This window comes from Colossoma macropomum, unplaced genomic scaffold, assembly GCF_904425465.1.
Source record: "Colossoma macropomum unplaced genomic scaffold, Colossoma_macropomum, whole genome shotgun sequence".
Lineage (NCBI taxonomy): Eukaryota > Metazoa > Chordata > Actinopteri > Characiformes > Serrasalmidae > Colossoma > Colossoma macropomum.
The window spans coordinates 543,835-566,378 of record NW_023496051.1 but is presented as its reverse complement, the minus strand read 5'-3'; the positions used below and the strand labels follow the sequence as shown (position 1 = coordinate 566,378).

The following is a 22,544-nucleotide window of genomic DNA, read 5'->3' as shown; positions in this document are numbered from 1 at the left end:
TTTTTCCCCTCCACCCACCAACACACATACATCAATATTTATACTCATGTCATTCATATTGCTAACTGTTGACTGGGTGTATTTATTCCAAACATTGGTTCTAATACTGAACGGCAGATGTATTGAAGGCATTTGACTTGGATGTTAGAAACATGTACTTATAGCAAATTGTATGAGAGCAGAGCTCAAACATTAAACTCAGAATAATTTAATAGTATAATTATGTTAAATAATAAAAGTGTACATATCAACATCATTTTATGTGCACTTAGAGTAAATAGGATCTTCTTTAGGTCACTATCTGTGGCATCAACTTCAGTTAACGCTGGTTAGCTCCAGTGTTGGCAGATTGGGTGAGTTCCCACCATCCTGGGCGGATTTTGCTTGGATTTGGCAGGAGAAAAATTCTTTAGCGAGACAAAAATTGGGCAGTTTGTCATTATTTTGGCAGGTTTTAAATATATTTTGAGGTTTTTAATATATAGAATTAATGAACCGCATTTCAGGCCTAACATCTCCCTGTAAGGGTCCAGCCTGTGCCACTGGTCGCCAGCAGAGGGCGACGGTGGCGAGGTGCCACCAGTTCAGGAAACTCTAATTCTCAGAAGCCCTCGGGCTGATTAGGCTCAACCTGCCACATGTGTGGACTCCTCTACTTAAGGCCGTGGCAAACAGCAGCTCTTTGTCACTCCTTTGTAGAGGGGTGACCGGTACGGTAGTTAACCCAGGTGGGTATTTAGACAAAAATAAAAGGAAAAGGAAAAATAAAAAAGGGGTGAAAAAAAGGAATTGCCCCAAAACCACTTAAAAGACAAATAGAAGGCTTAAACAAGAAATGGCTCCAAGCCCAACAAAAAGTGTTTGGTCTACAAAGAACAAACAGGTGAAACATAAAACTGATCTTCATCTTATAATTACAGAAGAAGTGTCTTTTGTTTTCTGATTATCTTTTACTTTACTTTTCTATCTCAGCCTTTGTTTGAGCATGCTTTGAACGTTGAACACGTTTTCAGCGTCCCCTTTGTCTGCCCTTTCCCGCCATTTTTTATTCCCATTCGTTGAGGTGTTTTCCAGCTTTCATCTGCGTTTCCCAGTGGTGCAGTGGTAACGCCTCGGAACGCCATTCTGTACATCGGCAGTTCGAGCCTGGCTCTGAGCCACCCCAACATGTAGAATCACTCCATTAATTCATTTAAGACCCTTTCTCACGGGTTTTCCTTTCTGTATTTGGGTCCACCTCCCTGCCGTCCCGTAACACTTCCCACATCCAGTCAGTTATCAAAACTTTGATTAGCACACATTCTAGCCACTCTTGCTGAGAAGAGGCCATTGCCCGGCCCATCTGTATCATTTACAATCAACAGCAGTGGTTAAGGTAACCAGTTTATTATTGATTTAATGGGTGTGTGTTTGGGTTCACTTTGCATTACTGACCATACAGAGTTCTGCTACAGTAGGAAACTGGGATGACCACTGATCTGTTTGGCCTATAAAAGTAAGCAAGTTTTAGAATTGTGCATGAGGAATAGTTATGCTTGCAATATTATTGTTTTTTATTTGTGAGAGCTGCATGGAAATAAGACACATTATCAAATGATTTAATCATTTTGTTAAGAATACTTCGTTTTTTTTTTCTGGGGCAAAATCTGTAAAGTTTTTACTTCTTTGCAGCTGTGATAAACACATGCAGCAAATCCCTACAGACAGTAATTCATTTATTTTGTCAATATGTGGAAATATTGGCAAAACTGGGCATGAAAAAAACAAAACAAATTGTTTAGTTACAGTAAGTCTAGCAATGCTGGTCCAGGTGCCAGGGAGAAACTGCTCCAAAGAGGTGACACCAAGGAACAGCCCACACTGGGATTGAACCACAGCCTAGAGAGTCAATGACCAGCCAACTGAAATAGACCACCACTCAAAACCTCAACTGAAAGTGGGACTAGCCCAAGGCTCAACAAAGGGAATGAAAAAGCAGGAACTTTATTTCCTTTGTTTTATTTAATTCATTAATTTCTTTTTCTTTTTTTTAATACTTACACTGTTGTCACAAGTGATTTGAGATAAAGGCTTGGAGGGATCAGGAGCAAACTCCAGGATACTTGAGTGCAATTACCCAAACACTGGCTTGATCACATAGCTGAGCACAGAACAAACAAAGAGCTCTTAAGTAGAGCTGAACACCGGTGTGACCGGTTGTGTCTAATTACCTAGAGGTGGCTCTCTGCTCCCATCTAGTGGTGGCATTGAGTCTGTTTGACCACAGGATGGGTGACGGGGCTTCTGCCAGTGGCAGACTGAGACTGACCTGTCACATACATGTGTCTTAAAGTCTGAAAATCAGTGTGGAAGTTTAAGAATTGTCGTATATTTTCTTCAATAAAGATTTTTGTGTTTTTAATAAAAAATATTGTGATTTTATGTGTGAACAACTGTTCAAAGCTGTGTTTGCTAGTCATGTACAGGCTAGCGCTTTTTAATCCTCTATTGCACGATGTTGCCTCAGGGCAACAAATTCATTTTCCTCACTTTGCAATAACATTATACATATTCAAAGACAATGATAGTGTTAACAATAAAAGGAAGAGTTTGAGTAAATCAATAAAAAGCATGTACTTGGTCGTAGTGTCTCTTAGTGGGCACATTTAAACCTCTTTTCTAACATTCAGTATCAATTTTTTTTGAGAATTTGCAGAAATATGTTTGTTGCCTAGAATCAACATTGTGTGACAGTGGAATTGATTTAACCAGTCACAAGCCAGATCTCACCAGGAACACGGCTCTATACCATTTCCATTGTTGTACAGTTACCTCAAGGCAACATACTCCAAAATGAGTTTTTTTATGTCTTTGAATTTAATAAACAGCTCCGAAAAAATAAATCAAGGACCATTTTATGGAAGAAAAGTGAACTGAATATATTTTTTAAATTGCTCTCGTGCAGTAGAGGACTAAATATTGCATAAATTGAGCTAAAATGGTTACTACTGAAACATTTGATAAAGTTGGGGTATGTTATGTTATTGGGTAGCAACAAAATGGAATGTTCAATCATTTATTTTAATAAAATAAACATAATTAAGCTACAGGGTCAATCAAAGCTAGCCTTTTAGTCTAAAGGCCAAGTTGAAAGTCCAAAATGTGTTTTCAACTCTGACTTTGAACTAATTAAATAGAATGAACTATATACATGAAACTCTGCAGTAAATTATGAAAATATTAATAAAAAAAAAGGTTAATTCCAAAGCTCCCTCACAAAGTAGTTACATGGAATGGTTATGAATATGCTGCCTGATGCCTGAGACAGTGTTTTTTATGACCGTGTTGAGATCTGAACTGTATTTTATTTAAATTCATTCATGGTGGAGGAGTACATGCAGGGCGTTATGACGCAAAATAGTCCCTAAAAACATTTTTTTCAGATTTATCTCTATTTTAACTTTGTCAGCATTCTATAATGTGCTGCAGATGGTTCTACGATGACAAGCTTATAAGATTAGATAAACCCTTTTTGGTGCTGTATAGAACCATTTTCAAAAAGGTTCTATATAGAACCATCTGCAGCACATTCTCCATCAATCTGAGGAATCATTTCACGCAAAGAATCCTTTCAATCATTTCATGCAAAGAATCCTTTAATTATGCAAAGGGTTCTTCGAATGTTCATGGTTCTATATAGAACCATTTTCTTTACTAAAGAACCCCTAAAGAAAATAATAGCAATGTTCGTTAGGTTCTCTGCACGTACAATCTTATAAAAGATGGTTATTCAAGGATTCTTTAGTAAAGAAAATGGTTCTATATAGAACCATGAACACTCAAAGAACTCTTTGCATGATTAAAGGGTTCTTTGCATGGGAAGCGTTCTTCAGATTGGAGAATGTGCTGTAGATGGTTCTACGATGTCAAGCTTATAACATTAGATGAACCCTTTTGGTGCTACATAGAACCATTTTCAAAATGCTTCTATATAGAACCATCTGCAGGACATTCTCCATCACTCTGAAGAACTCTTTCATGATGCAAAGAACCCTTAAGTCATGCATGCATTTCATCAACGATGAGTGTTCATGGTTCTATATAGAACCCTTTTCTTTACTAAAGAACCCTTGAAACACCATCTTTTTTAAGAGTGTGGAACAATGGAAAAACCCTTTTTGGTGCTATGTAGAACCCTTTTCAAAAAGGTTCTATATAGAACCTTATACAACAAATTCTCCATCAATCTGAAGAACTGTTTAATGATGCAAAGAACCCTTTAATAATGCAAGGAGTGTTTGAGTGTTCATGGTTTTATACAGAATCATTTTCTTTACTTAGGAACCCTTGAAGCACCATCTTTTTTTAGAGCGTGGAACAATAGTAGAACACTTGTGCTACATACAACCATTTTCAAAAAGCCTCTACCTAGAACCATCTGCATCACATTCTCCACCAATCTGAGGAATGGGTTAATGATTCGAAGAACCCTTTAATAATGCAAAGGTGTTCACGGCTTTTTCTAGAACCATTTTCTTTACTATAGAACCCTTGAAGCACCATCCTTTTTAAGAGTGTAAAACAATAGAGGAACCCTTTTTGGTGCTACATAGAACCTTTTTCAAAAAGCTTACATGTAGAACCATCTATATCACATTCTCAATCAATCTGAAGAACACTTTCACCATGCAAAGAACCCTTTAATCATGCAAAGGGTTCTTTGAGTGTTCATAGTTCTATCTAGAACCATTTTCTTTACTAAACAACCCTTAAAGAACCTTCTTGTTAAGTGTGCACATGCAGAATGGCAGGTTTGCAGAGGCCTCCTCAATATTCCCCTCCAGCTCCAGCAGGGAGTGCAGTACCTGCAGACAGGTAAACAGGTAGGGTTAGGCTCCTCCCCGTCCTCCACCTCACCCCTCCTCCCTGCAACACCTCAGCATCACACACTCAGACAGCATCACACACTCCAGTGAAGCCCTGCAGTGAGAACACACTCTCAGATCCACCCGCCCGTGCTTGAGTCACCGTCAGGATGTCCAGCATAGCTCATGAGCTGTCCAGGAGGCAGGACAAAGAGGACGGCCTGGGCAGCAACGAGAAGGCCATCACCTTCAACAACCAGGACTTCCAGAGCCTGCGGCGGGAGTGCCTGGACCGCAGGACCCTCTTCTGCGACCCCACCTTCCCCGCCGATTCCAGCTCCCTCGGCTACAACCAGCTGGGCCGCTACTCCTCCAAGACCTCGGGGGTGGAGTGGAAGAGGCCGACGGTAGGAGTTCGGGGGCGTTAGAGGCAGGAGTTGAGGCCTACAATGTATTTGTAATTTATCTATAGTGGATAGGTGCATGCATTTGTAGGCAAAATAGTCCCGAATGAAAACATTTTTTAATATTTGTCATTATTTTAGCATTAATAAAACTCCATTGTCTGGCCAAATTAGTTCAAACTGCAATCCCAGAGTAAAAAAAAAAAAATTAAAAATGTAGAACTCAGACCTTAAACAATTAATGCACAACAAGACATTCACTGAGATATTAATGAGCTGAATATATACAAAATATCTATTCAGAAATCTTGAAAAAATTGGTGGAATTCCCCTTCAATTATATAAAACCAACACTGTTACTGTACTGATACTGTACATGTATAATATGACTCTAATTTGATGCTAACACTCTATAACTTCACAGTATGAAACTGTTATGTTAGATGTGAGTAGAATGATGAATATATATATATATATATATATATATATATATATATATATATATATATAGGTCTATATATGACTTACCATATAACATAATGTTATTATCAAAATGCTTATATTATTGATATATAAAATATTCAATCAGTCATCTTCAAATACATCAATTATAGTCTATACTGTATTGAAATATTACTGTTGAATAAAATAGCAGTTATTACTGTGACGAGTTCTTCAGAACGTCTGAATGGTGCTGTATGTGTATATGGATATTCAGCTCTTCTGTTATGGTAGCTGATCAAATCATTTGTCTTCTCTGATGTGTTGGCTGATAGCTTTGCTGTGAAACACTGCACTGTTAATTATTAATGAGAAGTATTGTCAGACAAGAACATACGCAAAGGTAAACTGTTACAGCTGAGCCAGCTGTAAAATATTACAGTAAAAGCTTTGTTTTTTTTTTTGGTTTAATAGTTTTATTAGTTTTTTGTTTGATAAATGCAGTTCCTGCTGCTATTATCTATTTTTATTTTATTTATTTATTTATTTTTTTTGCTGAATGTAGTTTATGCTACTTGTTTTTGTTTTGCTAAATGTGGCTTCTGCTAATTGTTTATGCTAGGTTTAGTTTCTGCTGCTAGCTTAGCTCTTTTTTGCTTCCGCTGCTAATAGTTTGTGCTAAGTTCAGTTTCAGCTACTAATAAGTTTAGCTTTTTTGCTTCTGCTTCTAATTGTTTGTTCAGAAGTTCAGTTTCTACTGCGAATAGGTTTTGCTATATGGGTTTCTGCTGCTAATTGTGCTAAATTCAGTTTCTTCTGCTCAGTTTTCCTTGCTGTTCTTTTTCCTGTTGCTACGCTGACGCTACTTTTATTTCCTGACTGATGTGTTTTTGCTAAATGTAATTCCTGCTACCTTTTTTTAAGCAGTTTCTGCTGCTAGTTGTTTTTTTCGCTAATTTTCTGTCAATCTCTCCTGCTTTTAAGGAGCTGTGCTCAAACCCTCAGTTCATTTCCGACGGAGCCACCAGGACGGACATCCGCCAGGGAGCTTTAGGTAAGCTTACCTGCCTCACACAGAGCTGAGCACCTGTAAAACAGAGGCTGTTTAGCATCTGTTAGAAGTTTTCTCACAGAACAATGGCCTGTTCCTGAATATTTCACAGGGATTGTGTTAGCGCTGGCGCTAGCCGTAACCTATAGGGTAATTAATGAAAGCTCCTCATTCATGATGTATGTGTTTAAGTCTGAAGGTGTCCTATGGAGAACCGGTCATTATACAGGGTTAAATTACCGTCTCTGCGGATTTCTAGAGTAAATGTTTGCTCAGACCGGTTCTACAGTGTGGAAGCGTACAAGCAGAAAGCTGGTAATACTGTGTAAAGTCTGAATTTGCCATTCCCTCCCAAACAACATCCACCCCAAACTTACACAAAGCAGCTCAGCCCAACCTGATCCTGGTGACTCAGCAAACACTGTATCAGGGCGTTCTAGCAGAGGGTCAATCTACACAATATCATTGACCTCAAATCTCACATTAGCTCTCTTTTATCTGAGTGGAGTCACTGAGCACACAATCGCGTGGTGTGTACACAAACACACACCTTCTGCCTTGGTCTTAACCTACTTTCATCATCATCTGGCTCCACGAAGGGCTTTAAATAGTAGGGTTTGTAGCTCTTCCTCTCATGCACCAAGAGCGAGAGCCCAAAATATTTCAACAAAGCAATATTTTGGCAAGAAAAGCAAATTTATAAATGTAGTTGATCTACCAAGACAAGTTTGATACAGCATGACTGGTCACCAGCAAAACCAGTATATGTTGTGTTTTGGATGCTGGTATGCTGGTCAACCAGCATGACCATGACTAGCTAAACCAGCACCAGCCCAGCATAGACCAGCTTAGATCAGCTTAGATCAGCATGGATAAATGCTGGTCTGTGTTTTGTCTTTTTCAGCAGGGTTGTGCTGGAGCTACAATTGAGCTAGCAAGCAATGCAAGCTAATTACCCAGCAATTAGGCAATTAGCATTGTGCAAACTGCATGTCTAAGTCTCATTCGCCTCAAACCACACTGAGTTGTTAAGTAATCTCAAACAGACTTGCTCACGGAGTGCAGGATGTGTGTATGACAGGTGGGGCTAGGCATTAGACAGGCATCTGGTATTGCATGCTAATACCTGCTGTATGCTGTGATACTGTATTTGTGGTATCATTTTAAGGCCTATTCTCCTTGTCAGTGTCTGTGTTTACATGCAAAGATTTTTGCCGATCCGATTGAACACATTCCGATTACAGATTAAGACTGAGGTGTTTATATGTTCACTCTACTCAGCCATCTGATGGAAAATCTCCGTTTACATGCTCATTACAAGTAATCCGATCCAAAATGACACACATGCGTGGAGTACCACTTAGAGTAGACGTTACTATGACAACGAACATCACGTGAGTCCAGTCAGAGTGAGGTGAGCAGCAGTGAGCAGTGCTTGTGTTTTTAATTGCTTTAAAATGATGTCAGACTCAGGAAAACGTCCTACACATGTCCTCATTAAAGAAGGCCGAGAGGAAGACGTCGTGTTCTGAGATACATAAGCTGGACGTCCGTCCCACCGCCGTCTTTTAAAGACCAGAGCATAAACTTCGTCTCCTCTGCAGACCAGTTTCTGCTCCGCCATGTTGAATGGTATAAACTTTCTCTATGACGTGACGAACATGATCAGAACAGACTTAAACTTTCTGATTGGGAATGTAATCAGATACAGGCGTTTACATGGATATTATTCTTCTATTTAACAGATTATTTACAGGATTACCCACCTCGTTCAATTGGATAGAAATTGTATTCTGAATGTTTACATGGACGTGTTCTATTCTGATGGAGCTATTAGTTGGATTATTGATGGATTATTAGGCTGCGTGTAAATGTGACTATTGTTTTTATAAACAGAGATGGAACTCAAGATTTCAATATTGGTATTGTTATTGGGAAAAAACTGGTATCATACCATCTGTAATTACAAACCCATTTCCAAAAAAGTTGGGACACTAAATAAAATGCAAACAAATGATAGGAAGCAGTGATTTTTAAATCTACGTTAATGGATATTTGAACAAAAATATTTGTTCGAAATATTTAGTGTTTCATCTTAAGAACATTGTTTTTTGCTTGTATCTACATTCACTATCCATTTTTTCTGCTCCACTCACCATATAGGGGCACTTTGTAATTCTACAATTACAGACTGTAGTCCTGTTTCTCTGCATACTTTGTTACCCTGTTCTTCAATGGTCAGGACCCCCATAGGACCACCACAGAGCAGGTATTATGGTTAATTCTCCAACCATAATCATGCAGCCAATAGTTTTCTATGACCACTGATGAAGGACAAAAGGATGACCAACACAAACTGTGCAGCAGCAGATGAGCTACTGTCTCTGACTTTACATCTACAAGGTGGACCAACAAGGTAGGAGTGTCTAATAGAGTGGACAGTGAGTGGACACAGTGTTTTAAAAACTCCAGCAGCACTGCTGTGTCTGATCCACTCGTACCAGCACAACATACACTAACACACCGCCACCACATCAGTGTCACTGCAGTGCTGAGAATGATCCACCACCCAAATAATACCTGCTCTGTGGTGGTCCATGGGGGTCCTGACCATTGAAGAACAGGATGGAAGGGGCTAAGTGCACCAACATAGTAAGTGGAGCTGATAAAAGGGACAAATAGTGTAGAAATAAGAAGGTGTACTTGTGGCCATGAAGTGGCCAGTTGGTATATACTCTCATTCTGAATTAGATGCCTGCAACATGTTCCAAAAACATTGGGTCAGGGCAATTTAAGACTAGTAATGTTGTTAAACATTCAAAAAAACGGGTGATACAGTTATGCTTTGGTATGAAAAGAACATCCAGGAAAGGTCTAGTCCTTTATGAGCAAGGATGGTTGAGACTTGCCACTTTGCCAAAAGTGCATCAGCAAATAATAATAAAATAAATAATAAGAATAATATTCTTCCACCAGTGATTGCATTCTGCTAATCTGGAGAAATTTCTGTGCGTAAAGGACAGGGCTGAAAACCACTTCCAGTTAAGACTGTACTATGAACAGTGGAAGTCATGTCAACAAATTCCAGAAACGCCACCGATTTCTCTGGGCTCGAGTTGTGTTCTCCGGGACAAAGAAGAACAGCACTGTCCAGATTGTTACCAGCTTAAAGTTAAAAAGCCGACATCTGTCATGGTATACGGTATTAGTGGGTAACCTGCACATCTGTGAAAGCATCTGTGTAATTTTTTTAGGCTAGGCCACATAATCTAAGTTTAAACAAGAAAACTTCTCTTAGCTAGGTAGTTTTGTCCATCCTAGATGGCTGATATTGATGTGGTGTTGCTTATTTGAATTCCACTGTTTCTGCCCTGTGACCAGGTGACTGCTGGCTGTTGGCGGCCATCGCTTCTCTGACTCTGGACAGCGAGATTCTTGCACGTGTGGTTCCTGCTGCACAGAGCTTTACAGAGGACTACGCTGGCATCTTCCACTTTCAGGTGGGATTTGATTTGTGTGCTATGGAGTAACCAGGCCTTGACTTCTCGGGTTAAAAGAATAAAGTAACACTAGAGTTACACTAATGTTTGCTTGGTTGTATTTATTAGCCTATAGATCAGGCAGGGCTAGCAGGCAGAAGTGGTTGGCATCACACAGATTCCCAAGGTTTGAATGTTTTGTGTAATGCATCCATAGTAGTGAACGCTGCATAAGTCGATAAATAAGATATTAAATTCTAGTTATAGGCTGAAATGCCCCTCTAACTTACTAATAGAAATTTAATTAACTCAACATTTTAAGGCAGCCTGGTTACTTTTTTAAAAGTTAAAACAACAAAACTTTTTTACAGTGTTTATTGCTGGAGGAGTAATTTCACAAGATGCAAAACAGGTTAATTAAAAAAGGTAAAAAACACAAATGTGGAAAACCCCTCAGTGGTTGACAGATTGAAAAAGGTCACAGTTTTTATCCTAACACTAAAAAAAGAAGACCAGAAAGAGTTTGCAAACTATTGTACAATTTCTCACGTCAGTAAAATTATGCTCAAAATCATTCAACGCAGACTCGAGTCTGAAAGAGAACTGGCAGATGTTCAGGCAGGATTCAGGAAAGGCAGAGGAACAAGGGATATCATTGCTAACACACGCTGGATAATTGAAAAAAACTTCAAGAAGGAAGTCAGCTTGCTTCGTTGACCACAGCAAAACCTTCAACTTGTCGACCACTTAGTTATGGAGTGTCCTCAGGAAAATCTTTATACCAGAGTATGCCATTGTTCTAATAAGAACCTCTGCACTGATCAACAAGCCACAGTCATGAAAGGAAAGGGTCAAACAGATTGGCTCCACACGAGCAAAGGAGTCCGACAAGGCTGCCTAATTTAATCTATATGCTGAACATATAATAAGACTGCGAACTTTTCCACTGATGGTGAAGATACAGAAGTGGTAGACAACTTTATCTACTTGGATTCTGTGAAAGCTGGACAATAAAAAACAGGACAAGAACAATATTGATAGCTTTGCCCTTGGTGTTGGTGAAGATTACAAGAGCACCTTGTATGGCAAAGAAAAGGAATAGATCCTCAATAAAATCCTCAATAAAATTAGGCCTCATGTCCCACTCAGAGCCCAAACTGAAGCTCTCTATTTTGGACATTCCATTAGAAGAACCACTGGAAAATACAGTTGGAAGAGTTTAAAGTGAAAGAGGGAGAGGCTGGCCTACAAACAAGATGGTGGAAACAATCAGAGGAATCCTGAAGCTATTAAGCAGCCTGAAGGCCCAAACAGAAGAAAGTTTATTCTAAAGAAACAGTATCCATACGGTCATCGGGAGTCAGAACTGGCTTGACGGCATTTAATAATAATTATAACCACCATCTGGCTTGACATAGGTTTGCTAAATAGTGGAGTTTAATAAGCACTTCTATTGAATGAGTACATTCCTATTTAAATGATAAAAGAAGGCTGGTAACCACAAGTTAGTTTGACTTGAGGTAGATGCTAAATAAAGCTAAAGCTTTTAGCCTGTTTCTTCTTAGCCATGATCACAGTGGACTTCATAGACATGCCTTGGATGGTCCTGTATTTGATGAACACTTGGGAATCATTTAGCTGTCATCTCTACAAGCTTCAAGGACAATCCAATGTTTGAGGCACACTTGGGAAGCATGAAAGGAAGATATCAAACTCCTGACACCTTTCTTTCTGCAGTTGTGGCAGTACGGCGAGTGGGTGGACGTTGTCATTGATGACCGGTTGCCTACAAGAAACGGGGAGTTGCTGTTCGTCCACTCTGCAGAAGGCAACGAGTTTTGGAGCGCCCTGTTGGAGAAGGCCTACGCTAAGTGAGTGTGTTTGCATGTGTAAACAAAGCAGCTGTTTTTTTTTCTGTTGCTCGGTGTGTGTTTCAGTAGCAGTACCAGGCTGAGGTGGAGGCAGAGTCGTGCTGCAAGTTTAGCAAACATTGCTAACGGCAGACGCAGCCCACAAAGCACACAAGCTCTGAAGGCATACTTACAGTATTAACTGATGACATGGTGCGTGACTGAAATTGTTTTCACTTCAGCCCAGGTTTTCTGCAAGATACAATCAGTATTTCAGAGTTAAAGTCTATGCAAAAAGACTTGCAGATTTGCATAAATTACATGCAAATTGTACCCAACTGGATTTATATCAGTGCAATAGGTGCATGAAGAGAAAAAAAACTGAAATGCAAGTCTCTTTAAATCTGATCTGCCCAAATGAAAATGCTGATAACTTATGTAAAACTGACGTAAATTAGATGTTGTGTTGTACTTGTACAAAATTTCTGCATAATTAAACATTTGCAGAGTCATTCGGACTGGTTTGATGTAAAATAGCTCATTCTAGAGAAACTTACTATGTCTCTCAGATGTCTTTACAGTGGTGATGACGGGAACGTGCAGTAGAGTTATTGTGCCATAGTTGAAAGAAAGCCAAAGAATTTCTTGTGAGGAGAATTACCTCTCAGAAATGTCCTCTGGGTTTGTCAGGCACCAGAGGGCGCTCCAAAGCGAGTCCAAAATGAATGAGTTCCTATGGAGCTTTCATGCAAAATCATTGTTTGTAAATGCTTAATCATTTTTTGTACAAAAAAAATGCAGTAATTTTCTGAACACAGAACAGCATAAAATATTTTCAACACCACTGATATATTTTTGAGTGCTTTTGATCACCAGGCTTTCAACAGTGTCTAATGTTGGTTCATGAGGTCTGTGAATGCAAACCACTTCACTCAGCCAATGAACACTCAGTAGCAGTAATGCCAACCAGTCAGCACTCAGTAGAAGTAATGCCAATCATTCAGCCCTCAGTAGCAGTAAGGCCAGCCAATCAGCACTCAGTAGCAGTAATGCTAACCAATCAGCACAGTAATGATAACCAATCAGCACTCAGTAGCAGTAATGCTAACCAATCAGTGCTCAGTAGTGGTAAGCCAACAAATTATCACTCAGTAGCAGTAATACTAGCATTATACTACCCAAAAACACTGAGGGCTCACTCATGTGCGCCCTCTAGTTTTTTGCAGACTCAAACAGCTTAATATTTATACAAAACAACAAAAAATACAAAAAAAAGAGAGTCAATGGTCAAAACATAATCCAATTTATTATCAATGATAGTCAAAATAAACAGTTGTTCCACTAAGCAGTGTAGTTTGTGAACAGTAGGCTATGGCTGTCAAGCAAAACAATTGAGAAAAGTAACTAATACCCGAACATAAACTTAACATTTCAGTTCAGAACCAGGGGTCACAATGTCCACAACACAAACATAGCCATTTCTGACCTCTGTAAGTTTCTCTGGAATGGAGCATTTCATGTCAGTCATAGACCCTGACCTCACTACCACTAGGGGTCTGCATAAAGGGGCTATGTGTTTAAATTAAGCAGTAAGTAAGGTTCTGCTGTCTCTTATCCATTTCCTGTTTCTCTCCAGGGTGCACAGCTCCTACGAGGCTCTTTCTGGAGGGTCCACCACAGAGGGCTTTGAGGACTTTACTGGCGGCATCTCTGAGAGTTACGAGCTGAGGAAAGCTCCGCCCACACTGTTCAACATCATCAAGAAAGCACTGAGTCGAGGCTCCCTGCTGGGCTGCTCTATAGATGTGAGCATTAAATCCGACTCTGATTATGTCACAGTAGCGTAGATGAATTTCAGTAATTTGCTGACTAGTTGCTCTAGTACTACACATAAAGAGTGCAACTAGGCGAAGACATAAATAAGTCATTCCATGAAAGCAGTGCCATTTGAGTCCATCGCATTAAATGCAATGTATAAAAGACAAAAATCTACTAAAAAGTGTCTTTCCAGCTTAAGGATCATCACAACAAAACTTTCTATCCCCAAAAACGTAACTTTACAGGAGAAGGAAAATGCTTTCTTAGCTTTCCTGAACCATTTGTATTGGTCCATTTGTCATGAAAGTTTGACACTGCGAATAGCAACTAGTATTTTCACATTATGTAAACAATGAAGATACAAGGTTTTGTCTGTGATATCAACATTAAAAAAAAAAATAAAGATTTCTGGTTGCACTTTAATTGGATGGTCCCCTATAGATAATCTACAGATACTTCTGTTATTAACTGGTGATACTTAGTTGTTTATCAACAACATTCAAGTTAGGGTTAGGTTTAGAGTTAGATTTAAAGCACACACAACTTCAGGTTCAGTTGCATTTCATAGATATTTAGTTGAATGTTAGCTGAAGATAGACTGAGCATCTACAGTGGACCATCCAAATAAAGAGTTACCAAATTTCTTCCATCTACCCATGCAATGTTTCCTGTGGCACTGGCTGCCACATAACCCCAAAGCATAACAGATCCACCCCATGCTTAACAGATAGCAAGGTGTTCCATTCATCAAATGCTGTTCCTTTTTCTCCTAACATATCTTTTGGGGATTATGCCCATTTTTATTTCATCTATCCGTTTTGTTTCCGAAATTTCTCTGGCTTAACTAGATGTCGTTTTACATATTTCAGACATTGACTCTTGTGATTGGGGCACTCATAAGGTTTCCTTCTGATAATGTTTGTGCAAGCTGTGCAAGTTATTACAGTAAATTACACAAGGAGGAGTAAAGGCCTTTAGGGGAGCTAAGCTGGTTATTTTTGTCATCCATTCAACACTGATGACTTAATTTGTTCTATCCTGTCAAACAATTTTGATAGAGAAACAGTTTTGATGAATTTTAAGCTAGGTTCACAGAAAAGCTATGTAATTTACTTTTGTAAAACTAACATTTAAAGAACTAACGTTGATAGTAGGGGGTGTGGCAGCCACTTTTGCATGAAATATTCAATCCCCTCACAAATTCAAAAGCTGTATGTCTCAGTGTGATTTGGCAAAATCTGTTTTTGCTAAAAGCAATATATAATTAAATCTATGATTTCTTGGCAAGAAAAAATGTCAAATTAACATAACCATTTGGGACTGATATCATGGAATAACTCAAACTACCTCTATAACCTTTTTAAAAAAGTTCATACATCAGATTAGTTGTATGTAACTTGTATGCAGTTCAGTATACTGTCCTATAAGTCACTCTTACATTGTCACTTTGAAATAATATTTCATAATTATATAATCAAATGTCATATCTGATACATCCACATATATACAGAGTCTTATCTCCTTTAAGTGCTATGGAGTGTAGAAATATTACGCTCTACTATGAAAAGCTGTTAAAAGCGTTTGCTGTGTTTCATTTCTGAGCAGATCACCAGCTCATATGAAAGCGAAGCTATGACCAGGCAGAAGCTGGTGAAGGGACACGCCTACTCTGTCACGGGAGCAGAAGTGGTCAGAGCCGTCTCACACACACATAAGCAAACAACCCCCGCACACCTGCATACACCCTCACTTGCAGTCTCTTTGTGATAGATGTCAAATTTGTATGTTTTTTTAATCACTTTTACAATTATATGTTCTTATTTATGGGTTGTTTTGCTCAATCAGCCTTTCTTTTATTTAATTTCCCGTCCAAACAGCCATTAAGGATAAGTTATTCATTTTTCAGCATCAGGAAAAAACAAAAACATAGGTATATTTAACAGAAAGTTACACCACAAATTAGTATAATCTTTTTTTTTCAGTATTTAGTGTGTACACTTTTGCTTTATTACAGCTTTCATTGTTTTCTGGAGACTTCAAATAAATGAAAGCTCTCAAAGATGAGCTTTAATTGCTGTTTATCTGATGATGACAGTTTGGTGGTCTGCTGGGTCTTGTGGGTGGTTGTTAGGAATTCCATTTTCTCCTTATCTTTGGAAGATTTTTGGAACTTCAGCTTTAAAAAAGCCTGTTTTTTCACCTATTTTCCTTTCATTCTCACCTCCTAATGCAAGTGGATTGATATCTAATGTCCTCAGAAATATCTCCTGAACAACTCACATAATGGCTGTTTTGACTGGAAATTATTTAAATGAAAGTGGTCTCTAACTAGATAATCATGCACAGGTGATTCGTGACAGCAGTCGTACCTCATAAACTGCAGAAGATCATGCAGGTTTTTATTGAAGTAGAGCCATGAGGACGTGTAAAGTCAAATGAGTTGACGTTTTTAAATATTTGTGCTGTTATGGATGGTTCAAAAATTGTCAATGTGACTTCCATACTGAATGAGTACTTGCTTATTTTCACAATGTGCAAATATTTAAACATAAAAAGACCAAATGTTTGTTTTAACTCTAGCCTCAACAACTCGCATAGAGATGCTGATTTTATTAGTGATTCCAAGTTTGCTCAGTGAGTCATTCTTTTTGAAAATGCAAACGTGACATACATTAGTAATAGATTCTGATCGGTGTGTAAGCTGCTTTATGTTGTGTAGACCAGCATTTTTCAAACTTTTTATGAAGTTTTATGCCCAATAACTTGGCAGTTAGCCATTAGAAATTATTATACAGCAATTATAAAACAACGACTATGAACTGATGTTTTCAATGAACTTGATTCCTTGACATTATCTCAGAATTTGCACTTTTTTTTGAACGCATGGTATGTAGACTTCATTTACGTGAAATGATATAACTTATTTATGAGTAAAATAAGCAGAATGGATGTGTTAACTGGTATGTGTGTTATACCGGCCAAGGCCGACTTATGGCGCTAATGTCCCTCAGTGCTATTACATAAGGCTATGTCCCATTGCTGACACCAGTGCAATCACCACCCTACATATTCCAACATTTCCACCCTAATATAAAACAATAGCAATCAACTAAAAGGCTGAATTCACATAAACTAAAACCAACACTGCAGCACCCTTCACTATAAAGCAAGCATCTGCTTACCATGGGCACATCTGCCCAATTAAAACAACATAACTAAGTTAAAATCAGACAACTGAGATGTACAAAAATGAGGAAGAATTCAGCTTAACTTCAACTTCAAAACTTAAACCTAATCTTCCTTGGCCACAGCTGCCACAGCAGGTGAAGCCAAAGAACGTGACATGATTCAGATAAAATCAGACAGCTGAGATGTACAAAGACAAGAAAAACAACACAGCAAACGTAACACCCTAAACCTAATCATTGTAGGTGAAAGCATACTGTCACAGTGAACATGGAAAATGTTTATGGTCCATTTTTGTCTTACCTTTGATGACGTTCGCTTTCACATTTCACAAGCCCATTTTAGCCTTTGTAATAAAAGAGCATTGTAAATCAAATTCACAGAAAACTCACAACAGTGATTTTTTTGGCTTTGAATGGGTAGAAAACAACATATCCTATGGGACAGAATGGGAAATACTTATAGGACTCAAAAAGCCCGCAGTTACATCTTTTATCTACAAATTCAAACACTGGTGCACTAACAACAAACTGAAGGCTTGAGGCAAAGGCAGATAGCAACGTTGCCAAGCAGTGATTGGAGGGCTGAGGAAAGAAGACAGAACTTGATGATTTGTAAAAAAATTGTTTAAAAACTTAAAAAAAAAAAAAAAGTTAGTACAGGCCACAAAGATAGATGTTGACTGTAGAGGGCACACTGATGCTTGTTTCTGCTCCAGGTCCATGTATATGGTAGTCCAGTTCAGCTGGTGCGGCTCCGGAACCCATGGGGTCAGGTGGAGTGGACCGGCGCATGGAGCGATGAGTGAGTCCATCACATATGGACTGGATGAACCATTGATTTTAGTATTGTTCTGTACTAGTACTGTGAAAATTGACTAAGGTTTAATGTTCCTTAGCTCCAAAGAGTGGGACCGGGTGCTGCCAGAGGAGAAGGCCAAACTGGATTACTCAGCAGATGATGGAGAGTTCTGGTGAGGATGGCGAGACATTTTGCTGAACGTAGCACAAGAAGGCCCAGAGCAACAATCTCTATTCCTTCAACTTCTTTCCATCTTTCTTACAGGATGGCATATTCAGATTTTATTCAGCAGTACTCCAAGCTGGAGATCTGTAACCTCACTCCAGACACTCTAAGCAGTGATGAGGTGTGCCGCTGGAGCCATCACCAGTTTGAGGGCACTTGGAGGGTGGGCTGTACTGCCGGTGGCTGCAGGAACAATCCAGGTGCCTGTCCATCATACTATACGTCTCTAGTTTTATTGATTTATCACAGTTCTACACATCAATGGTGCTGGATACCCCTTGTTATTTTAAGGGTTATTATTTTTCTCCACTTTTAATAGCTTAGACAGAAGCAGCCATAAGGCACACAGGCTAACATGAAGTGTAGATTCTTGATTTAGATTTTTTTCTTCAGGTCTTGAAAACATGCCACTTTGCAAAATTTCCCATAATGTACACATTAAAAAAAGTGCTTAAAATCAGGAGACTATCCAACCAAACTAAATAAGATTAGAGCACAGAACACATTTAGAAATGGTTTGTTCGTGGTAGAGCTGCGCAATAAATCAGATTTTTATTGTTATCAGGATATGAGTTTCCATGATAAATACACCATTAACAGCTACGATAACAGAATGGATCAAATTGCTTCACATGCAGTGTCAAAGTGATGTAATTAGATTGGTAGGAATGGGGTGTTAGAAGCCCAACAAGTACTCCCCTGTGCTGAGCTTGAACCCTACTCCCCCACAGAACAAGTCACCATTGAATGATAGACGATTACATTTTAAAGAGATTATATATTGCCTTATATTACACAGCACTGCACTACTCCTTAGTTAAATGCATGCAGTATGAATTAAATGCGTACACACTTTAGCAGTGACCAGCTATAGAAACAAACACCGTTTTACTTTTCTGATTAAATCTGTACCAGATAATATAAGTGTTAGGTGTGGTGTCATAGACACAGTTCTCTGTGGGTCTTGGCTTCTGTCCAAGCATGATGTTAGAGAGATAAGAATACTGTAAATTGGCAGTGATAAGAAGGCAAAACACACTGGGGCATGTGAAAGACCAAAAAGTAACATTTCTTGTTTTTTGTCCAGCTACATTCTGCTCAAACCCCCAGTTTGTGATAAAGCTGGATGAGGTGGATGATGACCCCCATGATGGAGTAGACGGCTGCTCTTTTCTGGTCGGTCTGATGCAGAGAGACGGACGCAAAGAAAGACAGTTCGGACGGGACCTGAACACCATTGGATTTGCCATCTACAAGGTAAGATGAAAGATCAGAGTCTTTGAGTGCTCCTGAGGTGTTACCATTATGTTCCTGTAGTGTTAGCAGCGTTTCATTAGCGCTACCATAGTGTCACCCCAGTGCTACCAAACTATTATGTATTATGTCTACAATAGTTCCATGGTGCACTTTTATCTCCTGCTGTAACACATCCTTCCACTGTGCGACTTGTAGAGGTTGCACAAATTCAGATTTTAAAGTCGACAGTTATGTATTGAAAGTCGAATCAATGTCGACTAATCAGATGACGTCATGAATAAAACCACAGGAGAAGGGACTGCATCGCAATAAGTGACTTTAAAAAGCCAACCTTAAAAATCTGTCACAAAGTCAACTCCACAGGTTAGTAGCAGGTGACATGCCCTTTCTAATGAGCCAGGTATCTCGCAAATTTGTATCCAAGTTAGGCGCACCCTAGGCGGCCTTGGCAAAATACTTGCCCACGGCAGAGGTCCGGAGTGCCAGCAGAGCGCTGTACCTTCATGAAAAGAAGAGTAACTGGCCTCAAACTTTTCAGGACTATAGGGTGTAATGCCCACTCACCATTGACACATGACTTTTTATGGTAGTCTTTGTGAAACCAGAGAAAACAATGTTCAGTGTTTGGTTTTCAAAGCACTGTAGGAGAAATGTTACAACAAAACCAAACTCCTCCACAGGAGAGCCTGAAGCACCCTTTCCTACGAGCCCTGGATCACACTACTAGCCTTCAGGAGACCAGAGATATGCATCCCAAAATCACCAGGCTCCTTACCTGTTGTCTTCTCTGGGGCGTCCATGTTGTTAATGTCATAATCAGCGACTAGTCAACATGAAATTTAAAGTGTCATCGTCGACCAGTAAAGTCAAAAAGCCAACTAGTCTATGCAACCCCTAGTGAGTTTACTTAGTGTAGACAGGACAGCAAATACTCCATCCTAATACTGTGGTAACACCACAGGACTAACTTAAGAAGATATCAAGTCTTTGGAAAACACTTTGAATTTTAGTACTGTAGGTCAATTGCAAAAAGAAAAGCTTTGTTCTCAAGTTACCATAATGTATAATATTATATAATCGTACCACTCTGTGACTTAGGGTTGGTCACACTGCAGAAATATTGTCCTAAACCTGTGGTAACACCACAGGACCATCGTCAGTAACATATCAAGTCTTCAGAAAATACTTTGAATTTAAGTACTGTGGGTCAATTGCAAAAGAAAAACTTCACCATAATGCATATTATTATATAATAGTACCATTGTGTGACTTAGGATTGGTCACACTGCAGAAACTTATACTGTGGTAACACCATAGGACCAGTTTTAGCATCTGTTGCTTTATATCCAGTGAAAGTGCACTTTGGATTTCAGCAATATAAACCAATTAAAAAATAATAACTTTGTTCACTTTGTTCACCATAATGTTATTATATTATACAGATGCATTATAGTGTGACTTAGAATCAACACTACATAAACTTTGTGGTAACACTGTGGTAACACCACAGGACGAACTGTAGCATTCATATAACCTCATCTCCATTTATCAGAATTTAGTACTATTTAGTACTATGTCATTTGCAAAAGAATAACTTTATTCTCCGGTGTGTTTATGTTTCAGGTTCCAGATGAGGTGCGTATGCCTGTTGTGTTATTTTTCGTTCATGTAACCATCCGCAAAACAGATATACATACTTTTGTTCTTTAGTACAGATTTGCATTCCTTTTCCTTCCAATATGATAAGCAAGTGTTTCTGTACATGCTGCAGTATAAAGGTGACAACAACGTCCACCTGGGTCCTGACGTGTTGCTGCGTCAGAGAGCCATCGCCATGAGCGACACCTTCATAAACTTGCGTGAGGTGTGCGGCCGCTTCAAACTGCCGCCTGGAGAATACGTCATCATCCCCTCCACCTTCGAGCCGCATCGCAAGGGCAGTTTCATCCTGCGCGTGTTCGCTGAGAAGCAGGCCACAGCCAGGTACGGTCCTTTGAGATTAGATCCTAGTGGGATTAGGGTCCGCTAACAAAGTGCTAAAGCTTCTGGAGGGCCTGCGAATCCTGTCAGGCGTGCGACCCCACTGGAATGTCTAATAACCAATGACTTAACCATTTGAGTTTGATTGGATTGGCTGGATTTAGACATCGTTTCTCAATTGAGTGTATTCATTTTACTTTCTAGAAGCATTATATTCTAGATTTTATGCATTTTGAGTATTTATTATATTCGACAACCACACTAAAAATAATACAAAAAGCAATTTTCTTCATTATTTTTAATAGTAGTTTTTAAGTACGTAACAGTACAACATATTGTAGCGTATCAACCTGTATCGCAGCGCATTGTATTCTGACTAGTGTGTTAGCTTGTGGCTAGTGTGTTTTCTTGAGGTTAACATATTAGCTTGTGAGCAGAGCATTTTATGGGGAATTTATGGAAACAATAACATATTAACTTAAGGCACATTTTCAGCCACAATTTATTTTTTGTTTATCAAAAAATTGTTTCAAATGGAATTCTTAATTCTGTGTGACGTTACACCCCTGGTTTTGTGTTCCGAGTGAAGATGGAAAGGTTGCATGGCATTTTGGGCACTCCAAGTATATTCATTAACCATTCCATTCTAGAGTTAACCTTTACTACAGTCTAAAAGACCTACATCATTTAAGCAATAGAACACGAGAGGCAGTGTGTTATCATGAAATAACATCACGGCTGTGATTTGGTCATAGTAGATCATCTCTGAGCTCTGCTCACTCGCTGCACAGCCGGCAGTTCGTCCTCCAGCTCCTTGTTTTGTTCCAGCCAGTCTGTAAAGCATCTTACAGCCCATTTAGTTTGGCGAATGGTATTGGGTTCATTTCTGGCTGATTCCAGGTTGTTTAGCTGTTCTTCTGTCACAGCTGCCGACTGAAAAGCTGCTCAGTGGTGATGACAGTTTGGGAATTTAGTGTCGTCTCATCTTTAGAGTCTGACCAAATCAAATGTGATCTTAAAAGCGTCCATTTTCTGTTTGTGCGCAAAGTAAGAAGTAAAAACGTTCAAATGTCTTGAGCGTCTCCTACAGCTGTCAAAGACGTTGCTTAGCAACGCCATCGCAGCAAAGTGATACAGTGTTTGTGAAAATCCGTGATGTTACGGCGAAATAACAGCACAGTTAGAACGCTTCTCAACCAATCAGCTTG

The 22,544-nt window shown here is 39.1% G+C and overlaps 1 protein-coding gene across 1 annotated transcript in view; it reads left to right on the top strand.

Moving 5' to 3' along the window:
* Positions 1–4,955: 4,955 nt before the first annotated feature.
* LOC118804589 (calpain-2 catalytic subunit-like) overlaps positions 4,956–22,544 on the top strand; it is a 30,613-nt gene continuing 13,024 nt past the window's right edge. The window contains exons 1-12 of the mRNA XM_036565116.1: positions 4,956–5,251; positions 6,674–6,743; positions 10,122–10,240; positions 11,957–12,090; positions 13,706–13,874; positions 15,493–15,576; positions 17,792–17,877; positions 17,972–18,046; positions 18,139–18,299; positions 19,187–19,356; positions 20,980–20,991; positions 21,128–21,339. Of these exons, the coding sequence (XP_036421009.1) occupies positions 5,015–5,251; positions 6,674–6,743; positions 10,122–10,240; positions 11,957–12,090; positions 13,706–13,874; positions 15,493–15,576; positions 17,792–17,877; positions 17,972–18,046; positions 18,139–18,299; positions 19,187–19,356; positions 20,980–20,991; positions 21,128–21,339 (1,529 nt within the window). The 5' untranslated portion in view covers positions 4,956–5,014. The remainder of the gene's footprint in view (positions 5,252–6,673; positions 6,744–10,121; positions 10,241–11,956; positions 12,091–13,705; positions 13,875–15,492; positions 15,577–17,791; positions 17,878–17,971; positions 18,047–18,138; positions 18,300–19,186; positions 19,357–20,979; positions 20,992–21,127; positions 21,340–22,544) is intronic.